Source organism: Manduca sexta, chromosome 27 (genome assembly GCF_014839805.1).
Source record: "Manduca sexta isolate Smith_Timp_Sample1 chromosome 27, JHU_Msex_v1.0, whole genome shotgun sequence".
Taxonomy (NCBI): Eukaryota; Metazoa; Arthropoda; class Insecta; order Lepidoptera; family Sphingidae; genus Manduca; species Manduca sexta.
In genome coordinates this window covers 7,384,912-7,403,444 of record NC_051141.1, presented here as the reverse complement: position 1 = coordinate 7,403,444, position 18,533 = coordinate 7,384,912, and the positions used below count along the sequence as shown (strand labels likewise).

The following is an 18,533-nucleotide window of genomic DNA, read 5'->3' as shown; positions in this document are numbered from 1 at the left end:
CTTTTGATATTATCAAAATCATAATCCAAAAAAATGTATATATTTTTAGAAACATAACATTTCCAAGTAGTTCGTAATATTTTTTTAAACAATTAAAATAATTAAGTAATCAAATCTTATATATTCAATGTCGATACACTTCATTAAACCTTATTATTTTTAGATAAACTGAAATTTACCAATAAAAAAAATTACTTCTCACTTTATTTCTTCACGAAATGTTCAAATTGTACACAAGCTGTAAGCATACAAAGAAACTGAACTGTACTAAAATATTTATAATTTATAGCCAAGTAAAACTAAGTTCAGTTTTTATTACAACAAACAAACTATTTGCAAATTTCTAACTACTTACATATTAAATAACTACTAAACTAATACCTAGTTTAATTATCTAAAAAAGGTGTAGGTTTCTCTATTTACGCGATAAAATGTAAGTAAAAATATTTTATGAAAAATAAAAAACACTAGATAAAATAAGGAATTTCGGGTTCAATTATGTAAAAAGTGAATTTCGCCAAAATGCAGTTGGTTTGTTCTCTGCTCCCGTCGCTACAGTCTTAATCAAGTCAAATCTTAATTAAGTCAAGAAATTACGATCGATTACGTGTTTTTTGGCAATATTGTAAATATTTTAATACCGTCATTAAAATGTAGAGTTTCAAATCTTTTAACTTCGGGTCTAAAACGTAGCAGTGTCGGCCGCTATTGTTAGCGACGTCATCGCACATGAACATTGCATCGTCAGTAATGCAAAATAATAAATTTATAGTAACGACTGCATGAAACATTCAACATCAGATGGCATGCACTCATAACTTAAAAACTGTGGTTAAAAGATAGCCTGAACACTCAATTTATATTTCACATAAATTGAGTGTTCAGGCTATTCATTATTTAATCGTCGATTTATCCGAAGCGGCGATAGCCTAGTTGGGTGTGGAACGGACTGCCGAGACGAATGTCCGCAGGTTCAAATCCCAAGGGCACACACCTCTGACTTTTTTAAAATCATGTGTGTATTCTTAGTGAATTTATCGTTCGCTTAAACGGTGAAGGAAAACATCGTGAGGAAACCTGCACATCTGAGAAGTTCTCTGTATGAATTTCGAAGGTGTGTGAAGTCTACCAATCCGCACTAGGCCAGCGTGGTGGACTAAGGCCTAATCCCTCTCAGTAGTAGAGGAGGCCCGTGCTCATCAGTGGGCAAGTATATAATACAGGGCTGATATTATTATTATTATCCGATATATATTTTGGATCTCGTAGTGCTAAAGTCAACCACTTTTTTCTTAAATCTTTTGATTTTACCACGATTTTGAAATGAACAATTTATCGGGATTATGTAGTATTGAGTTTTTACATAAAGGCACCGAACAATATTTATATGCTTGCCCATTGATTTTTGCAGAAAAAGTACATACATACATAGTAGTAGTATCACGTCTCTATCCCATAGGGGTAGGCACAGATTATAGATTGTGATTGTTGCATATGATTGTTGCATACTTCTTTCGCGTCCTCCACCTCCCTTAATGTTTTAATGTATTCCCGCCGGTTCAGGGTACTTGTGACTTGGCCTTTATTAAGAATGTCAGATATCCGATCTTCGAAGGTTCGGTGCAGTCGACCCCTACCGGTCTTCCATCTACTACTGCAGAAACAGTAACAGATATAAATCCAAACAATTTGTTTTGTTGTAAGATGCAAACTCTTTGGTTGTAGGTTGTCACAACTGTTACGTATGTTTCTATATGTGCGATGACGTCACACAGGGATAATATCACATAATTATTTGCATTTTGTACCATGTAAATTGTTTTTACCAAAATATACACCAATTTTATTTACAATCTATTAAATTCTATCTACGTTTTAAGCCTTTCATTAGTTTAGCTATATCTAAAACAAAATAACATGTACATATATGCCTGAGGGATTTAAGAGGCTATTTTATATACTAACTAGCTTAATGTTTTTCCGGGCAAATTTTTTCTGATATAATAGTTACGCTATATATTTTCCTGGGATAGAAAGTTGTCAATGTATTTCCCAGGGTCTCAAACTATTTCCATACCAAATTTTATCGAAATCCGTTGGTTAGTTTGTGAGTTTATCGCGTTCAGTCGGACAGGCGGATGTGGCTGGGGTCTTTGTTTTTTAAAATATATTTTTTTGAATTTTTTAAGAGGAACAATTCCGTCACACATGATTGTTGCATAACTTTAACCGTTTACGCAGCGCACGAAATGGAATCTACCAAAAGTAATATTATTTACCGTTTTTGCAACAATTTTCGTAACTGCTCCGCTCCTATTCGTCATAGCGTGATGGTATATAGCCTATAGCCTTCCACAAACAAAGGGCTATCCAACACTAAAAGAATTATTCAGTTCGAACCATCGATATATATGTACTAAATGGTTCGAACCAGTAATTCTCGTTATTACCGCGTTCAAACAAACAAAGAAACAAACAAACTTTTCAGCTTTAAGTATATAATAGTATAGATATAGATAGTATAGATATAACTCACACCAGTAAGTAAAGTCTTATTAATTCGAAATATTTAAGATCAAACCAATCACCAAAAAGAATCTGTATTCAACTAGGCTGTGTAAACACTTTCACTACTCAAACTTAATTATTCTGTAGAATATAATATTATGAGTGGTAATTAACTCAAATTATATTATTGTTAGCAGATGAAGGAGTAAGTCTGAAGGCTACGTAGCCGGAGGATTAGTAAAGCAGTACAATGGTCCGCGACACTGAAGACTTGGTGCCGGTCATTCCGGGGGCGGCGTTCTTTGTGATAGACGAACCGCCATCACCACCGTCACCTCCGACGCCACCGATGCCACCGACGCCACCAACGCCGCCGACACCACCGCCGCCACCGCGCTCTTCGTCGACGCCCTCTACGCCGCCCGGCTCTACAACACCCTCGAGCGCATCAACACCGACGCACTCAACAACACCGTCGGACTTATCAAAACTGTCCACACCGTCTTCTCCACGGAGTGCGTCTGAATCACCGGCACCCTATTTACCACATGTGTATATACCGGCTATAGGTCCGGAACCGACGTCACCGTGTACAACGCCGATGCCGGCTTCCCCGCCTTCATCCCAGTCGACGACACCTCCCTGTTCCCCGACACCGTCGTCACCCCCTGAATCCCTGACGGTATCGTCACTCTCTGCATCTCCGACACCGTCTTCGCCTCCTGATTCCCCGACGCCGTCCTCTCCCACTGCAATGACCAAGCAGTTATCACTACGTGCAGTGCGGGCGCTATCACCATCGACTGCGCCCTCGTCGTCGTCGTCACCGACACGATCCGACTCGTCGCCGCCGTCCTCGCCGTCACCGCCGACGCCACCGACGCCCGTTTTGTGTTGCTTTGACGTGGCATCAGCGTTGGCGATACCTTCAACATCCAAGTAAGTTGAATATGGGCATAATTGGGACCATATTATTTTTATTACGTCATCATAACTATGACAATTCAAGAAAAATGGTTTTTCTATTTCAGCGTTTGCATCTTCCTAGTTACGCCTATAGCATTGAATTACTAATTTTTTTTTATACTAGTACTAGTATAGAATGTTCATGCTACGAGTTAAATTTCGTTTGCCAAAGAATCACTTAAATTGGCCGGCATACATCGACATCAATGAGTCTACACTTTATATTTTTAGTAGTTTATGTCAGACGGTTTCGAGCGATATTTATCTATTTCCTTTTACTAATTTTTTTTTAGTCTTTCTACGTTGTGATTGCAACGTTGCCGACATTAAAATGTGTAACTTAGAAAAGGGTGTTAAGATAAAAAAAAGTTCTAGCTCTTAGTATTTTAATAGGTCGTGATAAACTATTTATATATGTTTCTGATATCCTAAATAAAGTACAATATAAATGAAAAGAATTGAAATCGATTAAAATTTAAAAGATTTCATAGACGTGATTTCTATTGCTCATAAAACAAATTCATAGATGTTTGAATTTATAATAAAATACTATGCTCGTTCAAAATAATGAAAAAAAGAAAGAAATTATCTAGCTTAAACTTAAAATAAAGTTGCAACTAGCAAAGAAGTTGTAAATACAATAAAGAAACTCAAGTTGCTGAAATTATAATTGAATACACCTAACAGTCACTGTCTTGAAGTTTTCTTACGTTTTCGCGAATGTCAGACGTTGCAATAAGACTATTTTTCTGATTTTATCGCGGTTTTCAGTATTAAATTATTTTCTCCCGATATTTCGAATACTTCACGCCGCAGCCTTCATGCTTTCCCTTGTGACCATCCAATTTCTTTAAATTCCAAAAAAATATTACTTATTGATAATCGAGATAAAGTGGATCAATTGGTATAAGTATGAACTCTAAATAAAATATACAGACCATCTCACTTAATGATCCTTCTCGATCTCCGGAATAAGTTACTACCGTATCAATAGATTTTTATTCAACAAGTGGAGCCTGAGATGGCGCTTGGACTCCGGCTCCGGGCGTCGATTGTGCTTTTCAGACATAATTACAGTATATCAAAATATTTCACAAAATCCTTTCAGTCAACAATCAATATCTGGTTAACTCTTAACAGCTTGTTTCCTAAACTTAAGTGTCCTTTCTTACTTTAGGTCCTATATTTAATAATTTAATCGTTTGAACCAAAGTAAAGTCATTTATAGTTATAGTAAATATTTTTTTTTATTTCATTCACTCTCATAAGCGGCGATAGCCTAGTTGGGTGTGGAACGGACTGCCAAGACGAATGTCCGCAGGTTCAAATCCCAAGGGCACACACCTCTGACTTTTCTAAAAAATCATGTGTGTTTTCTTTTTTAATTTATCGTTCGCTTTAACGGTGAAGGAAAACATCGTGAGGAAACCTGCACATCTGAGAAGTTCTCTTTAGGAATTTCGAAGGTGTGTGAAATCTACCAATCCACACTAGGCCAGCGTGGTGGACTAAGGCCTAATCCCTCTCAGTAGTAGAGGAGGCCCGTGCTCATCAGTGGGCAAGTATATAATACAGGGCTGATATTATTATATTCACTTTCATAATGATTAAGAAAGGGAAACACCTCTCTTTTAAGCGCCCGGAAATTTAACCACCATACTCCATAACTAGCTGTGTTAACGTCCGTTTTCTGTAAGTCTGGGAGTTCTCCCTGATCGAGCCAACCATTCATGCTGTCTACAGCACTCGACATCATTACGGTTCAATTCAGCTTTTCATTTTTGAAAATCTTTAAGAACCAGATGTTAAAAAGAATCTGAGTTTCTGCTGAATATAATAAATTCTTCTATTATCTGAATCTGAATTAGATAAAACTTGGCACATAGACAAAACAGTTCACACTTACCATTATTACTTTTCCATGCTCGTATAAAAATATATATAAAATTGGAAAACCATTTAGTTCAGCTACCAATATTTGAGTTATCCTTAGATCCATCATTATTACTAGTTTATCAAGTCATATTGATATAATATTTTTGAGGGAGTCAATTTTTTTATGGTATCTAAAATTCGAAACCAATAGTAATATCCAAAAACAGTAAAAGTCAATACACTTTCTGACAATACAAATCATTTAATTAGGACCTACCTGAAATAAACAACTGAAATTAGTTAATTCAACAGTCATAATTCGTACATTTTACATTTCTACACACATAGGGAACGATAACAAATTTATTTTATTTTTATTGCGTTTCTTTAAATTTGACCATTAAGTAGTGTATTTTATCTAAATCATCACACCTAATTTCAATTCACATAATACAACGACTAATAATATTTTTATACTTTAAAGTAGTTTGAAAAATATAATATTAATGTATGTAGCAAAGTAACGAAATATTGCTTACCAAGGACATAATATATTTTCAGAAACTTCTCGACGTCGAGCGACGACACAGAATAAAATTCGGTACAGCAGTCAAGTTAAATATTCTAAGCATAACCTATTTTGTTGGTCAAAGAATATTTTATGTTGCAAAATTGAGATGCCAACTGAAAATATAAGAAATTTCCTAAATGTACCTATATAATTTCCAGGTCTTTTCTTTGAACATTGTTATTCTTACAACTACTAACATTGACGGAAAGAAAATATTTTAATAATAGTTTTCCCTGAACTCTCATATTCCAGACTTTATTATTGCGTTTGCATCCGTCAAGAGGCCATGCCACCACTATCTTTGTTATTTGATTTGATTTCTCGTTTAAAAGTTCTTTTGTTTGCGCTCTATGCCATCGTTCGTTGTGACGATATTTATTAAATACCAAATTAATTTTTTTTTTATTGTTTTAAAAATTTCCTTTCCGCCTATTTATTTCAAGTATTTAGAGGATGAATAGATGTAAATCCTTTCTAATGCTCAATCAATTAGTCTGTCGCCGTCTACTACCTAATCAAATCAAGAACTTGTGTGCAATATACGTACTGCTAGAAACGCCGGCTTAAATTGTCTGACGGTCAGTCAGAGTTAAGTTTATTAACCAGACTGACTGTACGCCCTGTTAGATGTAACCCTTTTAGAGAGAAACTCGTCTGCATTTCAGACCATCGGTTGGAACTGTGCATCGTCAATTAATGTTAGAATTTTATAATATAACTTATGTCATTCATTTACAACTGACAATTTATAATTATTTATTTTTTTAATATTCAAAATCAGACTGAGCAGCATGACATATGATTAAAGATATTTCCAAGCATGTAATCATCTTTTTGAATATCAATGATTTATTTATAGAAAGCTGTTTAGCATCATTGCATTAAACAAGTTCGGAATATGAATTATAAAATAATTATAATCTGGAGCTAACCCAACGTAACTACAATAATTGATTTTTCGTCATATTCCTGTTTTTAGGAATTTGAAAAGATCGTATGACAATGGTAAATACTTATATAAAAATGTATTTTGTAGTTTACTTATTTGTATATGCATTGTTATTATTTCTCTGGGGTCGAGCGCAATCTGTTTCCGAATAGTGAGTGACCCTATAACACGTCTACACTAGTTTGCATAATTGGTTTAGAACAAGCGCCCCTTGGTGTGTCTAGGCTCTGTTAAACATGTCTGGTGTATGCGCAATAAACAGGATTTCAAACAAAACAAGTATGGAATCAATGCATATATTTGAGCTGAAAATAACAAGTTTATAGCATGGGCTTGCTGCTTAATGATGAGTGCAAATCTCTAAGTTATATGCTACCAAGGCTAGGCTATTACATTTTTGTAAAGAAATAAAATAATGCTTTTTCTATTGCTGAAAGATTAGGGGCCTTAGTACACTACGCTGGCCTAGTGCGGATTGGTAGACTTCACACACTCTCAAAATTCCTATAGAGAATTTCTTATGTATGTAGGTTTCTTCACGGCATTTTCCTTCCTTGGTAAAGCAAGCGATAATTCCCAAAAAATACAAACATAATTTTAGAAAGGCGAGAGGTCTGCGCACTTGTTATATTGAACCTACGAATATTCGTTACAGTGCAGCAGTCCGTCTTACAGCTAACTAGTCTATCGCCGCTACAGATAGAGGTAAACAGAGGAGGTTAATTGTTTAAACTGAATTGCTAAGGTTGAAATATTCTTATAAGAGACTATAGTATTCATGGTTACATCTTTTAGCTGGCATTAAGGCCGCCAAACAATAGGAACACACTACCACGTGATGGTTTTATTTTGTAGGTATATTAACACAAAAAAAAATCCCCCAACGCGCTAGTGTGCTCAAGTGGTTTGCCGGCTATTGTAATAACTGGGTATCTTTGTTATAACTAGTTCGCGACTTTACACCGATAATATCCTGTGTTATGGTAAATAAATAGTACCTACACCGCATGACCAAAATAATTATTGTAATCTCAGGATCACTTTACAAAACTATTGAGTTTGAGAAATTCACTATTAAATACACTATTCAATTCATTATTGTGTATTATGTATCTATTTCTCTTACAAAAAAAGATAATAAGAAAATGTTATAATGGTAACTTCATAATATAATGTATTTTAGGAAATTAACACATGTTTTACATTCAGACTTAAAAAATTATATTATTCACATAATGTTATGTGATTGTCCATTATTATTATGAAAAAACATATTGAAATAGTTTAATATGAGAAATAATGAGACAGTTAATCCTTTGTGGCGGATCGAGCGGAAATTATTGTGTCTTAGTTCAGTAGTAACTTTTATTCCGACAATCGTGTCAGGATTGTGTGTGAAAGGTAATAGGAATTAAAAACAATTTCCGTATAAAATGTATTTTCTCTGAGGGCAGATTTTTCTATCATGAAATTCTTCTGTAGAATAACTGCAAATTATCCTTAGATATATTTAATCTTACGAATAAATTTTGTCTCATTGAAAGCCTTAAGAAATATACCTGAGGATATTTTTGCTTTCTCTACAGAAGGAACGTTCCTTATAAATGCGAATATAATTTTTTCAATGTGTCTGTTACTCTTTCATATACATCATGTCTTTATCCCAAACAGGTAAGCAGAAGTGCAAACAGGACATCCGTTTTTCGCCTATTACGCTTTAATTACTGTTTAATTACACCGACTTTGATGAAATTGAGTAGAAATTAATCTTGAACGGTAAGAAGGAATGTAGGCTGATCTTTATCCGAGAAAGTATATAGTATGACTATTGTCCCGATACATTTCACGCGAGCAATACCACGAAATTTACAATGTAACCGCTGATTAAGAAGTAAATTTTAATTAGTAACAAAATCATAAGCACTACTAAAAAGAAGTGCTATTAAAAGATTCGTAGACTATTAAAATTATGTTTGTCACAAGCCATAGCATCTTTAAAGTACAATAACATATATTAGAGGTAAAAAGTCGGGGTTGATTATTTGAATTTATTGTTGTTAAGGTTGAAATGATCTTGCATAGTTGTAGTCCAAGTACTATAAACTTATATAGTGTTGGAAATGTAATTTAAAAAATAATTGTATGTTATGTAAATAACATACAATTATTTTTTAAATTACATTTTCAATCGAACCCTTTAACGGCGACAATCGTTATTAGTATATAATGGCTATTATGAATTATAAATTATAATTATTACCTTACAATCGTCGATCTTATTTACCTATGTTCTAGAATGAACTTGTAAAAGACTAATGGACAAACAAGCGCAGTGTTTTTATTTTGCAACTATGTAATGATTACATGGATGATTTGTTTACCTTAAATCAATTATAAAGGTCACACTTCACCTTCCCGCTCCCAGGGTTAATATTTCTCAGTTTCCTCGTCTCCTTATCGCGAGGTTATCGCAAATTTAGGATTCGTCATACAAGTGCACTGAAGTTTAAGTTTTCAGTCGAATGTATTTTAATATTTATGGGAATAATTGTTCGGGAAGAATTCAATATTAAGGAATAAAAAAAAAATGTGTAATTTGATGTCAAGATGATAGACGGCACATATAAATATCAACATAATAGCTGAGCTAACTATCCTAGTGAAAAATAAAATTTTGCATTAAAAATATATTGTTTTTCGCAAAGTATATGAAACTCGAGCTGGCTAGTTGATAGTTGTGATGGTACGCCCCACTTCCACAGGCGGCGACCTGCGCATACTCACTACTCGATGGCTAATTAGTTAAGTGTGAACACGGTTCAAGACTGCCCTTTATCAGTCGCCGGCTAACTACGTACATCAAGTGCACGGTGTTACGGCCAGATAAAGCATAAATTTGCAGTTTGTTTATACGTTGCATCGTAGCGCGGTGCGAGGGAGGTGGTGCGTCAGTGCGCGCGCGGTGCGTTTGCCGGTGCACGCGTGCATCCCGCTGCGCATTACTCGTCTGCCCGCCGCGAACCACGCACCATGACCGACTGGTCACCGGTGCAGCGCGTGTGGCCGGACCACTACGACGCCTACCAGTACAACATGTTCCCAGGTTACCAACAAGTATTGCCCGATGCCGTGCCAAATAATGTGCCGATGCAACAGCGTGTTGAAGAGCACCATAATATGCCGGTATCACAAAATTTGCCGGTGCAGCAGAGTTTGCCGCCGTCGCCAAATATAATGCAGCAAAACTATTTCGTAGAGCCAACGAGCATGTCAATGGCTCAAAACTTACCAGTGCCAGATGGATATTCGATGATGCAGAACTTACAAGTGCAGCAGGACTATCCAATGGCACAGTTTATGCCATGTCAAAGTCCCGTTGTCTCTCAGAGTTTGCCGATGAGCCAGAATACAATCACATCATTGAGAATATCTTCAGACTATATGATAAATCCAGCGAATGTGCCTCTCCCGGATGACATGCCGCTACCCCAAAATGTGCCTTTGCCCGAAGACGTGTGCATGCCGCAATACATTGAACATCCACCAGAATACCAAATGCCTTCAACTTCGGGGCTCACAATGCTGCTTTCCTCACCCCCATCGTTGCCGCCGACTTCCAGGCAACCACCGCATCCTGTGCATGCAGCCCGGCGGCCGTAAGTACTCATTGCTATCATGATTCTCAATGAACGAGTTGCCGCCAGTTTCCTTGGTTACGGAATTGTTTACACAATATATCTTTAAAGTGCCGTTCGTACAAATTATTATGTTTTTGTTTTAGTTAAAACCATGATTATATTACAACATTTATACTCTTTTTAACCGACTTCATATTAAAATGATTTTGATATAAAATTTATTATATTTATGTCTAAGGTAAATGACTACTTTTCAGTGAGTTTCGAACGTAAACATCTAAATTATACGATTAAATTATATTATTTTTTCACCAAAGTCGTATAAGACTGGCCATTAAAAAATATCTGTATATTAGGAAATATCCTAATTGGAACGATTAGACACACTACGCAAAAAAAAACAGATGTTAGCTCTTATTCTTCGTACTGGTTAAAATACGTAATTTCTTTTACACGAAATGCTAATGTCGTGAAATATTAGAAAATGTGTATGATTTCGTAGCTAATAGTTTTTTTCATTTGATTTATTAACGTATGACGAATTTATAGGTCATGAGTATAATATTTACGTTACCATCCATAGTCATCATTTTATTTTTCTTTTACAGTATATTTTTACTTGTAAAGACTCTGACAGTATTGTTGTCCTAATATTTATTATGCGTCTAGGATTTTTCCCGCCTTGTAGTCGATTATAAGCAATTATTAGTTTTTATGTTTCAATGTAATTAAACTGTTAGAGTCGTACGGTTACAGCCATATTTATACCAGCTTTTTTTTGTAAATACATTTTGGTAAGCAGTTTGCTTTAATTAACATATAAAACTGACTACCACTCCGGCAGTCTCTGTCTATATGCGATAAATTCTAAAACTATCAAACAGATTTCGATGAAATTTGGTATGGAGTTCGTTTGAGTCCTTGGGAAGTACGTGGTCTATTTTTTATCTCGGGAAAAATTTTCATGCGAGCGAAGCCACGATTTAAAGCTAGTAGTATTATAACGGTATTGGTTACGTTATGTGCCAACTTCTAGCATAAAAAATATCGCATTTATAATATATAATTCCTTAACATATTTATTAGGACGGTACTTATCGTATTAAGGATATTTATATCAATAAATATTCCATAATCGCAAATAGATTTTAGTATGTTTTCAATGTCACTATTCAATTCCGCTACGGAATATATAATTAAAAAATATTTCAATATCAATTTCGAAACATTAGTAGTGTAAATTTTATATTATGTCGACAAAATATACCCCGAGAAAAATCTTTTGTTTCATAAATTCTATATAGTTTTTTACTCCAGCTTAGGTAAACATACAATGTACGTATATTAATCTATGTTGTATTTATATGGTAGATATACTCAACATAGATTAATATACGTACTGAAAATTTTAAAGTCTGTCTATTGAATAAGCAAGGGTCAATAAAACAAGCAAGGGTCGTTGGTTTTTTTCGAGCCGCTTTTACCCCAAACATTACATCTTTACCTCTAATATCTTCACCATTTTCGAATTCATATAGGTTATAGTTGCAATATATTTTTATGGAAAACATTCATATTATATTCATTCAGTCATTATTATTATGTACCAGCTTTTATTCGCAACTTCACCCGCGTGAAAATGTTTTCCCGGGATATAAAATACTTTTTAGGACATAGGCTACTGCCTACGTGATTCCCAGGATCTGAAAATATCACCATAGGAAATTTCATCGAAATCTGTTAGGTAGTTTATCAGTTTATCGCATTCAGATATACAGATGCAGCGGGGGGACTTTGTTTTATAACATATAAAGATTATTTAATTAATTTTAATCACTTCATTATTTTTAGCCTACATATCGTATTTAGTGATTTAACATTTTAAGTGTAGGTATTAGAAATGAGAGTAAACACTTCAACGTAGTAACCGTCAATCATTAAAGTCAGCGGTATGGCGTTTAATATCCTCTTCGAAACTGTTTACACGGAAATGCAGAACTCCAATACACTTGCACTAATAAACCAGTTCGTAACACGATTGAATGGGTAATATTTATTGCTTTACAGTGCCTATACCATTGCGTCCTATTTACTGAATATTTTAATTTACACTTTTTAGGGGTTTTGCCGCCCCCGTCCGAACAATATAATACATGCATCCATAGAAATGGATATTACTATTCAGACAGTATTAGCCCTACGATCGCTTTTAGACATAACTTGTATTATTGAAATTTCAACTTTAGACCCATAATTTAGGGGGTATTGTCACCTGAAATGCCCCTGCACTGCTGCCTCGCTGATGCGCCCCGGGAGTTAAACATCAAAATACCTATACATCTGCCGCGACCCGCCACAATCAATACCGAAATTCATTGTCCGAGCTTCCAATTAGTAATGGAACAACCTAGGCAAATTGGCTACCCGCTCATAAATTAATATGTTCCAATTACGTGCAAAATTGCCTGTACTGCGTTCAGCGAACTGTGAAAATGCTATAGGTAAATAAAGCAAAGAAAGTTTTTGTAACGCGAGAATATTTTTTTTTCCAAGTATTTGAGTTTCTTTTTATAATCCTTATTTTGACTTAATTGTAACGTAAGAGTTGCTATTATTAATATTGGCAAAATGAAAATATCAGTGTTCTTCTAACGAAAATTAACTTTCAAACCATACATGCGTTGAAAGCTGCACTTTACCTCATATAACATATTTAATGGACTGAAAGGCGGTCTTAAGTGGCATCTTGCTTGTCTTTTTTATTATAATTAGTTATATTATACTTCACTAGCGTATTCAAAGGAAACTTGAGAGAGTACAAGCATAGTATTTATGTAGAGCTTTTTAAATATGATTCTTAATAAAATTGTGTAAATATTGTTGTTAATTGTGTGTTTTAAATTGAAAGTTTAAAAACATTCCTAGCGATAAAATTAGTATCTTCACTGATTAAATAATAGTCGATAATTATTAAAAGAAAATGCAAGTTAAAAAATCTCGATTCTACACTCTTTTACTTTTAAGGTGTCTCCAGAAACGTCGCAATCCTTAACCATTTCTAGACCCTTGCTGTCTAAGTTTATATATATGACTGTAAACATTTTGAAAAAGCCTCGATGGACTATCACAAAATGTGAAACGAAATTAAAAGCATGAGTGTTTTCACAAAATGATTATTAAAGAAAGAATCGGTGTTGGGGAAACTTTTAACATTTTTTATTTTGGCATCGGACAGCGGACCGTTGCGAGTTTTTCAATATTTACCCTTCTCTGTGTTGCATTGTGAGTTTTTTTTTTTCAATTTTCCTCGTGTCTGCTGTCTGGTAATACTAGAGAGTTGTTTTCTATTGCGATCAGCATTTCAATGTTAATAGGTTTGGTTAATATCTCAGACAGACCCTTTTTCAAGTTTATACTATTGAAAAAAATGGTAATACATTTTTGTACTATAAAATCATTAGAACTGTAGAGCTTAAGTTTCAAGGTTTGGTAATGTCTCGAAGCTTGTCGTAATCAACTAAGGTTTTTCAGCACGCACTGGAGCGGATCCTCCTTTCAGACAATGTTAAGATTGAAACTAAGACATTCGTACATCATTTATTTACGATAACATTTAAAATATTCTGTAAATTTAAAATTTACGATCTGTAAGGAAAGTACCTGAAAACTGATATAATATATTATTAATATGCTTGTAATCTTCACAAATAAGAATAACTAGAAACATAAGACCAGGTTATTAATTAAATGCTACATTCATAGCATAAATGTAGGCAGCGGAACATTTCTACCGATAAAGGTTCCTCACGCGGACGAAGTCGCGGGCATCACTAGCTACAGAAATTATCTAGCAAAGGTTTATTTAGTGTAGCTCCAATCAAATCTAGCCAGTACTGTTATTAAAGTGCACTGAAAACTTTAGTTTACAGCAGACCGTGCAAACATTTGGTTTCGGTAACGTAACAATAGGCGAATTGCAACCCTTTTAACAAATGCGTACGCGAGAGCCAATTTGTCGGGTGCATTCATTGATTTAAAAAACTGAAGTTCTGTAAAAGAGTATTTTTTGTTTCCCCTACGAAACAATACTCAATCAAGTTCTCTGTTTACCGTAGCGCGTGCTGGAAACAGTTCGACCTTTAAATATTACAGCCATTGTCCTGTTTGCGCTCGTATCCTCATCAACTATCCGATACTGAAGTGTGACATTTTTTTATAATTTAACAATGGTCTGTCTTCTACTTGGAAGAGGGGTTTTGACTGTTTGATCGGGATGGCATTGTGCTATTAATACGTTTATAAATAGAAGGACGGCTTAAATATGCGATTAATGATAATAAATTGAGAAATACTAATCTAATAATGAGAAATTATATCTTAGTAACAATGGACCGTCATATATTATCTGGTTTCCACAAGCCGATATGAATGTGTCGATTGCTAAGGGTAACCATCTCCCGTCAGTCGTATTCCACTGGACCCCGTTCTACATACCATCAGGCGCAGTGGCGGTACTTTCTCGTGCTTGCATAAAAATAAATATATTCTGATACTTTGATGTTAGCAAAAATACAGAGAGATTAATTTCCGTATTTTTTTGTACCTTGATGTTTGCCACAAGTGTGTTCGGGTAAATATAACTTTCTTGAATAATTGAAAAATGGTGCAAACAACAATCAGAATTTCATCATCCACGAGGGATTCCGAAGCGATAAGAACCTGTATATTATGTAAAATAGAATAACAGACTTACAACGGGTAATTTTATTAATTGTATCAGTGCCGAGGTATTTATAATGACACTATTGCGATCATGATTTAAAAGAAAGCTCTTCTAAATAATGAAAATATTTGATACGTTAGCAATTTACTTTTAAAAATTATGAACTATTTGGTCGTTTTTTATTACTTATTTAAACTTTAAATTTTCGCTCAACTTAAAGTATTCTTGGGCACAATGAATGTGGCGGATCTTTAAGTCCATAAAAGATACTATAGACTAATACATAATACAATCTAGGCAGCTTACATTTGCTAACTTTCAACTATTTGGAACAATTGAAGCGAGTGGAAATATCGACTTTAATGCATTTGACTTAATGGAGAAAATTAAGTCATATGCAGCAGTATTGAACTCAGCTCGTTTTTTCTATCGATGCGAGATAAAAAGAACTTGTACGCAAAGAGTTTGTTTAAAATTCCTTCAGATGGTCATATTTTTTGCCTATAAATTTATTTTAGTCTACTCAGATATATTCTATATCAACAGGTAGCTTGAGATAAATACTGTACACCACACTAATTTTAAAACATTTATTGCAAATGAATTATAGCTATATTGTATAATATTTATGTTACACCTACGAAAAGTATGTTGTTTATTTTATAGAGAATGAGAAAAAATTACTTTGTTGGAGGCAACGAATAATATTATTTAATTATTTTATTTCTAAATTAATTTCATTCTTCATATATTACTATAATAGTATAGTATTGCTATCTCTACAATGGAATATCGTAGCCTTATCTGTTTATAAATGCAACTATCAAACTTTAAGAGCAGTTTAATCTCCAATCTGCTATTTGCTTTAACACGTTGATGTTTGGCATAGCCGACTGACAAAATTCCAGTGTGTAAGCTTATCAGTGGGCCTTAATCCAGCTTTCCACTTCATCTATAGCTAAATGGTCGTGCAGTAAATTTTCAATGCAAGTTTAATAACAAATATAAATAGAATGACATTAGTTGGCACCAGATCTTTCGTCGCATCCATTAGTGATTTATAAAGTTAATATAATATGTGGATAAACCTCACCGTAATTGGAAATAAGTTTTGTCATTACTGTTGTAAAATGGTACAAAAATATGTGCAATATTTTTTTCATGTGACTTGGCTGTCAGTTGTAATACAGTGTAATGGCGAGACGTACTGCTATATTTAAATCTTGGCATGGCTTACCGCACGGTATAAGCGTTATCGGGAGGACGCCCTTCCACTTTTACCATCAAATTGGTAGAAGATGTTTTTGTGAAATATATTGCTATATTACATACATTTTGGCTTATATATTTTTACATCTCTATTTAGTTTTGCTTTTTCGGTACAAAGACTTTCGATTTTGACATTTACCAGCTTAGGCTATTGAGTTTATATTTCTTTCTGTAACGTGAATTACTGTTACGAACTTCATAAGAAATAGAAATTATATTCAAAGGATACATGCTAGGAGGATGATGCAAAGAAATTGTGAGTAAATATTATATTCATAGTATTAATAAGAACTTTATAAGCGAATTTAAAGTAAAACGAAATCAATCGATTTTCTTTAAAACAGAACCACACTATAGTATTAAAAGCTTGTTCGTCGATCCATCGCGCACATAGTCGATAGTAGGAAAAAGTTACAACTCAATCAGTCGTTTCAATATAAAATAATTCACAGTATCTATTATATATCTGTGGAATTTATACTTATTTTATTTAACACCATTCATAACATTATTCCTAGTATATTTTTCCATAAAAAACGCCTATCAGCGAAAAAGGAAACTATTAATGCAACTGCTTTTTCTCATGGTTTTGTATTTTAGGTACAGTACTTGAATTTGCACAGTTCGAATAAAATGATAGCACTGATACTATTTCATTTTAACAACAGTCGCAGTAGATATTTGATATGTGTTGACCTCGCACAATGTGCGGTTGGTAACATATATTTCGCTAAAATATACAGTTGTATTCACAATTATATACAGCGGTTCGCACAATGGGCTAGTCAGTAATAACTTTATGCATAATCGGGTGTGTATAGCAAAAGTCTACACCTGGACTGACGATGTGTGCCCATTGTATGAACTGATATTATCTTATGTACGAGGAATGCAAATAGAAAGTCTTTGCAATTATTTGTATTACAATAGTCTATTGTAAATCAATGTTTATTTTATATCCGTTTATTTCCAACGCCAGATTTATTGCAGTTTAAAAGTATTCCAAAACTCGAACTTATTTAAGAAAACTATTTCAATATGGCACTTATCAGTAATAAAGGTATTTAATCGCGCTTTCAAAGTGATTTCTGATTAATAAATTGCTGAGCTCGTTTGTAACGTTACCGAAGTCTGGTAATTCGGTAGTATAATCCTGTGAAATTACAATGCCCCGTATCCAGACCAGACGCAAACAATCAGGAATAACACGCGTTTAATGGAATTATTTGCACCTACATCACAAACTTTTCCACACGCTATACCAATGTATTATAATTCTCTATAACTTTTACAGAATCTTGCAAGTTGCTTTTATACCTGTGCATTTAATTGTGAACCGAAAATAGCACATCATAAAATTCAATCTCGATGCAATGAAATGTTACATCCAGCGCGAAACAAGCGTCTTTGTTGACATAAAGTTACGTTCAATGCTAATTATATAGTTTGAAAAGGTAACGAATGATTTGTAATACAATCTTGCCAATTTTATAAAGACTTATCGATCTACGCGATACAATTGATTATGACAGACACTAATTGGATCTAAACAATAATATGTTTACATATATACAGATTTATAAACCATTAATGTAGAATAATTTCTTATGTTTACGCGAATATTAGACATTGAATAAACCCGTGACCATGAAGGCTGCAAAGTCTTCGAAACGTCGGGAGAAAATAAAAAATACTAAAATCGCGATAGAATCCGAAAATTAGTTTAATTTCAACATTAATGTAGAGTTGTAATTATTTAAAACTTTTATTAAGTTTAAATGAAAGTCTTAACAACTTTTGAGATTGTAATATCTGTACTATAGTTTTCTTAAAAATTATGTGCTCAAGTTTGCGTCCAATATCGATTGCTACCCCTCAGTAATGTAACTACTGGACCTAACAAGTTTGTAACTAGAATCGATATTTGTAAACTTTGATGGATGCGCGCTTTATAAGAACTAAGTAGTAGGAGCAACTTAGTTTGTTGAAGATAAATTCAATATTAAACTGAATTCAAATAATATAGTATCTTAG

General features: G+C 34.0%; 1 protein-coding gene across 1 annotated transcript in view; it reads right to left on the bottom strand.

Annotated features, from left to right (window-relative positions):
• The window catches only part of LOC119190883 (uncharacterized PE-PGRS family protein PE_PGRS46-like), an 18,033-nt gene extending 12,806 nt beyond the window's left edge, over nucleotides 1-5,227 (bottom strand). Inside the window, exons 1-3 of the mRNA XM_037444131.1 lie at nucleotides 5,071-5,227; nucleotides 3,096-3,434; nucleotides 2,758-3,029 (exon numbers count right to left, since the gene is read on the bottom strand). Of these exons, the coding sequence (XP_037300028.1) occupies nucleotides 2,758-3,029; nucleotides 3,096-3,434; nucleotides 5,071-5,227 (768 nt within the window). The remainder of the gene's footprint in view (nucleotides 1-2,757; nucleotides 3,030-3,095; nucleotides 3,435-5,070) is intronic.
• Nucleotides 5,228-18,533: the final 13,306 nt, after the last annotated feature.